We start from the raw sequence: 6,095 nt of genomic DNA on the forward strand, positions 1-6,095 counted from the left end.
AGTTCCTCATGTGGTGGGGACCCCCAACCATAACATTATTTTCGTTGCTGCTTCATCACTGTCATTTTGCTACTGTGATGAGTCGGGCGACCCCTGTGAAAGGGTTGTTCGACTCCCCAAAAGGGTCACGCCCCACAGGTTGAGAACCGCTGGTTTAGAGTAACCTAGGTTGGAGTCAACCGTGGGAGGTCTGTCTGCACAATGGCTGGGCCAGTGGGGCAAGAGAGAAGAGAAATTCACAGACGGACATTTTCTAGATGATGGTGACTGGAGAGGGGGCAGCGGCATATTTAGTCAGAAGACGGTGCCCTGCCCTGTCAGTGCTGTCTGTCGGGTAAGCATTGGCCTGCTAATTACAAGGCTGGCGGTTCAAATCCAGCGGGACAAGGATGAGGCTGCCTGCTCCCGGAAAGATTGAGAAGCCTCCAAAATTCCACAGAGGGTCGCGATGGATGTAAGGAAGGAGCCCTGATGGCGCAGTGGTTAAGTGCTCTTTGCCTCGAAAGCTCTGTGGGGTACTTCTGCTTACACCCAGGGACCGTGCAAGTCGGGAACCTACTAGTCCGCTATGGGCATGGTAAGAAGAGGAGGGGGTGCAATTTTAGAAGACGCCCAGGTAGGACGTGGGGGTAACCTGAGGAGGTCAGTTTAGGTTGCGCACCCATATCCTTGGGCGTCTAGTACCACGTCCTTGCACTGCCTCGCTCTCCCAAGGACGATGCAGACAGACCTGCGGCGGGCTTTGCAGGCCGGCCAGGGAGGGAGCCGAGCACGCGCGCGGGCGGGCGGGCGGCGGCCGAGACCTGCAGTGCGCGGACCCGAGCGCCAGAGGGCGCCACCGAGCTGCTCGGGCCGCTCTGGCCCAGCTCGTCTCGTTGGTCGCGGAAGGTGACGTGGACACGGAAGTGGTAGTCGTCGCGGCTGCAGCGGTGGGAGCAGGGCGCGGGACTCGCTGTGAGGCCGGCGGGTGGACGGGCGGCAGCGGTCTCGCACCGGCGCCGGTCGCAGGCGTTGCCGGTTGGGAGTGAGTCCACGCAGCAGCCGATCGGCGTCTCAGCCTCTCCCTCTTGCAGCGCCGAGCCTCTGAGCCGGGGCTCGCTCCGCCGGCGTCACAATGACCAAGGCCGGTAACAAGGGCGGGAGTCTCCGCGACAAGCTGGACGGCAACGAGCTAGACCTGAGCCTCGGCAACCTCAGCGAGGTCCCCGTCAAGGAGCTGGTGAGTCCAGCGCCGCGAGTTCCGGGCGCCCGCCCCGCGCCCGCGCTGGCCCACGGTGGCCGGTCCCTTCCCCTGCCTTAGTCCTCCCCCTCTCCCCGTCTTTAAAGCCAGGAGCGGGGGCCTGAGCCCCCGGGAGGCCGCGCCCGCACCCGAGGTTCTACCCGGGATGTACACGTGTCACTCCGTCCGCCCGCACCAGGCGCGAATGCACTCCCATTTGGGGACCTCCCAACTCTCCCCTCCCCTCCGCGCCCCGCCCCACCCCCAGCGCTCAGTTCCGTGGCTGGCCCGAAGTAGGCGCTGCCGGAGCGGTGGCCGGACTTCTCAAACGAATGAATGACTCGGCCCAGCACGCAGGCCCCGGGTAGACTTGGGTGTGGCCCGGGACTGGCCTTTTCTAGGAAGTCTCCGCAAGCCCTGCCGGCCGCCCTGGAAGAATACAAACCCCGCTGCTGGTTGGCACGGTCTCATCCAAACTGCTGAAACTGGCGGGAATCCCGCGCGCGCCGCCGCCTCGCACCTCTTCACCCCTTCTCACCCCACCCCTGGGAAGCTGAGACCCCAAGCCCTTGAGGGGAGTATACATCTGGTGAGATGCCCACGTGCCGCCGGAGCCCGGGCCCCCCAGCCTCGCCTGTGACCCACACTTTGCTTGCCGCTCTTGCGACATTTGTCTTGTGCACTTGGCTCAGCCTCCCCTCCACCGGGGCGGTGCTCTGGGTTAGCGAGAAAGGGATTCCCAGATGCAAACCCCAGGGGTGTTGCTTGATGGCTGAGTGCCCTTGGCAGGCTCCGACCTTTATGCCTGGGCGTCATCCTCTCTGGGACATCGGAGACAGTGTTTCCCATCTCGTAGGGTCCCGCAGCAAGGATCGAAGAGGATGGCTTGCCCAGAGCCGACCTCAGGGTGCCTTCCCCAAGGCAACACGTTGTGCCTTTTAATTTTTTTCCTCTTAAATGGTCAAACCTTGTTCTTTTGCCTTCTGACCCTTGGAAAAGTGCTGATTGGCCCCAGGGTCCTTCACTGAAAAACTTGCCCCACTTTCCACCCCAGGAAGGGGGCCAGCCTCGCGTCAGCCTGGCCTTTGACAGTTTGCGTTGGGCAGTGAAGCAGTGCCTCTACGGAGAGGGCCCGGTTTTGTTGAGCTGCCCCAGCTGGTCCTGCCCGTCCTGGGGAAAGGGAGGAGGCAGAAGGCCTCCGCTCTGTCTGGCCTCTTGGTTCAGCCAGCACACATGTGGAGTGCCCGCCCCGAGGAGGGCCCAGAACTAGGGGGTGTGGGAGCCTCGAGGCTGCAATGGCTGTGGCCCCTGCCTTGAAGCCGAGTAAGGAGGTTGCCCACCCATGCAGGCTAACGTCAACCACGAGGGCTGCTGGGGAAAGTGTTCCGAGTGCCACAGGAGGGTTCTGGGGCCATCTCCTTTCCGAGGTGTCTCTGCGCTCTGCCGCCTACGAACGTCACTGTTGACGGCCCCCTGCCCCCCTTCTCCCGCCCCCCAGGAACGATGACAGTACATTAGGACCTTTGAAAAATCAAAAGCCTGTCAATATTGGGGACCTTCTCAGGAGTGTACTCCTTGGCAGATGTTGCTGAATCATTCCGGGTTAGTTTGACCTCTTGTTTTTTCTCATCACCTTTCCTAGGCTGCGCTCCCCAAGGCCACTGTTCTGGATCTGTCCTGCAACAAGCTCACTGTTCTCCCGGTAAGATGGGCCATCAGCTGGGGCCCCTGCTGCAGCCCCGGTGATGCTTTTACCTAGTTGGGGTCGGCAGTCCGGGAGAGGTTGAAGCTAAATCCAAAGGGAGATGAGGGGTGGAGGCCGGGTGGGTCTCAGTGGGGGGTGGGGGCCACAGGGAACTCTGGTCAGCGGGACGCTGGCTGCTCCAGTCACAACTGGAGCCATCCCTTTTCTGCCTCATTTTATTCCTTTGCACAGAAAGGGCTAGACACCACTTGGTCCCATGCTTTGCATCCCAGGGAGAAAGCTATTTCCCAACAGGCTCTTTGTGCCTCTTTGGAAGAGGATCGGGAAATGAGAGGGCCTTGGGGAGGTGGTTATGAGACTACCCGGTCATGATCCTCCCAAGCCAGGACTTGAATGACTTTTGAGGATTGCTGCTTCTGTGCTCAGCACATTCAGTCTCTGGACACTCTCAGCTTTCCTTGTACAGCAGCTCGCAGCTCGCCTGTTGCTGTGCCTGTGTAGGAGCCCTGGGGGTGGCACAGTGGGTTACGAGTTGGGCTGCTAGCCAACCACAAGGTCAGCAGTTTGAAACCACCAGCTACTCCCTGGGTGAAAGACAAGGCTTTCTACTCCCGTCAAGAGTTACAGTCTCTGAAACCCACAGGGGCAATTCTGCCCTGTGAGTTGGAATCGACTCAGTGGCAGTGAACTTGAGTTTGGAGTAGGCACAGCACTCATTCAGCCCTCCCCCTCTCCTGGCTGGCAGCCCCTCCCTCCACAGCTGGGCTGGTCTTGTGGCCGTTCCCCTGCAACTCTGGCCACCTTGTTTCCCAAGTGCGCTCTCAGGGAGCTTCCTGCCCAGCTCTACCACAGGGACAGCCTCAGAAGCTAGTAGCTGCTTTCTGGGCTCATTAGCCCTTCCCTTTTCAGCATTCTCCTGGGCCTCCCGCCCATGGATGGCACCTCCCACAGCTCATCAGCGCTGTTCCTAACAGTCTTGGAATATCTGAGGTCCCCCTTCTTCCAGGGAGTGTTTTGTATCTAGTTAAAGAGGGCAGTGGTTTCCAGCCTCCTGCCTGCCATTCACCTGGCAGGTGGCCCTTCACCCCCACTTGCACCTCTCACTCTGCATTTGTCCGTTGTCTGTGCCTCCCGTCTCAGTCGGCAGTGCAGATGTGCTGACGTTTGTAGGCCCCCAAGAGCATGAGCAGGACCTCATTATCGGAGGCTGGGCCGGCACTTGCACATGGGAACTTAGCAAAGGTTTAGAGGTTGGAGGAGGGGTTTGGTCCATGTCAGAGAAGAGTCAGGAGATGGGTGGGAGGCTTTGTGTATCCATCTACCATCCACCCAGTCAGACATTCACTGGGCACCTGTGCTGGTGCTGTGACTTAACAGAGGCCAACTGGGTACCACCTGGTCCCTAGGTACATGGACCCTCACCTTTTGTCTTGACTCCTTTGAAAGGTGAAGCTGGGGTGTTGTGGGAGGTCAGAGTGGATGCCTGCTGCCTCCAGTAGGTGTGTAGAGGTGGGTGAGAGGCCCTTGCCCATGGAGTGCCCCCCTGAGGCCCGCCGCCAGCCGTGGTCGCTTGCTATGTGAAGCCATTTGTTCAAAGTGGACTCACTGGTCTGGAAAGAGGCAGAGTGAGGACATACATGCACACAGGTGCCTCTGCCACGGAGGCTTCTAGACTGTTCCACCCAAGTCTGCGGCCTGAGGCTTAGGTGTTCTCTCTCTGCATCCTAGTCGGAGTTCTGTGGCCTCACACACCTAGTGAAGCTGGATCTCAGTAAAAACAAGCTGCAGCAGCTGCCCGTGGACTTCGGCCGGCTGGTCAACCTCCAGCACCTGGACCTGCTCAACAACAGGCTGGTCACCCTGCCTGTCAGCTTTGCTCAGCTCAAGGTAATGATCCGGGAACCAATGGTTCATGGCCAGGTGGAGCACCAGGTGTGGCAGAGAGCTTGGGCTGATGGGCGTGGCCGGGAGAAAGGCTGCAGAAATTACACCTTTTGGCTGGGCCCCACATGGCCAGTCTGCAGCTGGGACCAGGCGTTCTCCCTCGTTTAGTTCCAACCTTGCCAGCCTCTGTGCCGTCTCTCTAGAGCCTGAAGTGGCTGGACCTGAAGGATAACCCCCTGGACCCGGCCCTGGCCAAGGTGGCAGGGGATTGCCTGGATGAGAAGCAGTGTAAGCAGTGTGCAAACAAGGTAAGCCTGAACCCCCCAGGGGCTTGCCTCTCCCTGGGCTCCTGTAACGAGCGGTGTGTTGATGAAAGAGCTGCATGTCGGTGAAGAATGTACGCAGTTGAGCCTATTGCCCGGAGACTTGTGTTAGGCATCTGCCTCACAAGTCCCAGCACTGCCTCCCTGCTCTGCTGACTGTTGTCTTAACGGGACAAGAGGCGCGGTGCTGGGGTCCTTCAGCACTAGTTACTGGAGGAATTATGACAACAGACCTGGTCACGTTTATTCATTTGTGGTTTCAGACACGCCTGGCCTGAGCTGGGGTTGACTGCAGAAGGTGGCATGGAGGCAAACCCTGCCCCTGGCCACTTAGCCATTAACATTGCTGGACCCACCTCTCACCCCGACTTCCGACACTGGGACAGATGGCTGCCACTTCAGCTGTGCATCAGATGGGGTGGTGGCTCTGCTTAGAGGGTGTGCTGGACAAAAAAAGACCTTAAATGCTAGAATGAATGTGATGTGTGTTCATGATGGGTCTCTGTTCTGACTCTCAGGAGTGGAGACTTTTTGGTCCTTTCAGCACGGCTTCAGCCACATGGCTGAGGGCCAGTTTAGCTGTGACGGAGAGTGGGACATACAGGTGCACAGTGAAGGTCTAGGTATCCGTTCTGTAGATGAAACACCACCACCTTCAGTTACCCTTCCTCTGGCCTCCACGTTTTAAGAGGAGCGTGCACTCCCCCGTCGCTCAAGCCTGCAGCAGATAATGTGTTGAGCTGCATGCATGAACGGGCTGGTGGCTGGGTTTTGAACAACAGAAAGACAGCTGGTGAGGCCGTTGTCCTCGCACACGTGTCCTTGCACTCACCTTCCTGACACCACTGCTTTGGGATGTGGTGGCCACTGCCACAGTCCCTGACACCGAAGCCCCGGAGCCGGGGCTGCCTCCCCTGCACGTCCTCAGCAGGAGGTGGCCTCCAGTTCAGCTGGGAGGGATGGC

General features: G+C 59.2%; 1 protein-coding gene across 1 annotated transcript in view; it reads left to right on the plus strand.

Moving 5' to 3' along the window:
* The first annotated feature begins 955 nt into the window (after nucleotides 1-955).
* The window catches only part of LRRC59 (leucine rich repeat containing 59), an 11,329-nt gene continuing 6,189 nt past the window's right edge, over nucleotides 956-6,095 (plus strand). The window contains exons 1-4 of the mRNA XM_004707056.2: nucleotides 956-1,219; nucleotides 2,862-2,921; nucleotides 4,653-4,811; nucleotides 5,012-5,116. Of these exons, the coding sequence (XP_004707113.1) occupies nucleotides 1,115-1,219; nucleotides 2,862-2,921; nucleotides 4,653-4,811; nucleotides 5,012-5,116 (429 nt within the window). The 5' untranslated portion in view covers nucleotides 956-1,114. The remainder of the gene's footprint in view (nucleotides 1,220-2,861; nucleotides 2,922-4,652; nucleotides 4,812-5,011; nucleotides 5,117-6,095) is intronic.

This window comes from Echinops telfairi, unplaced genomic scaffold (genome assembly GCF_000313985.2).
Source record: "Echinops telfairi isolate 266 unplaced genomic scaffold, ASM31398v2 ScPeMD7_7458;HRSCAF=8496, whole genome shotgun sequence".
Classification (NCBI taxonomy): Eukaryota; Metazoa; Chordata; class Mammalia; order Afrosoricida; family Tenrecidae; genus Echinops; species Echinops telfairi.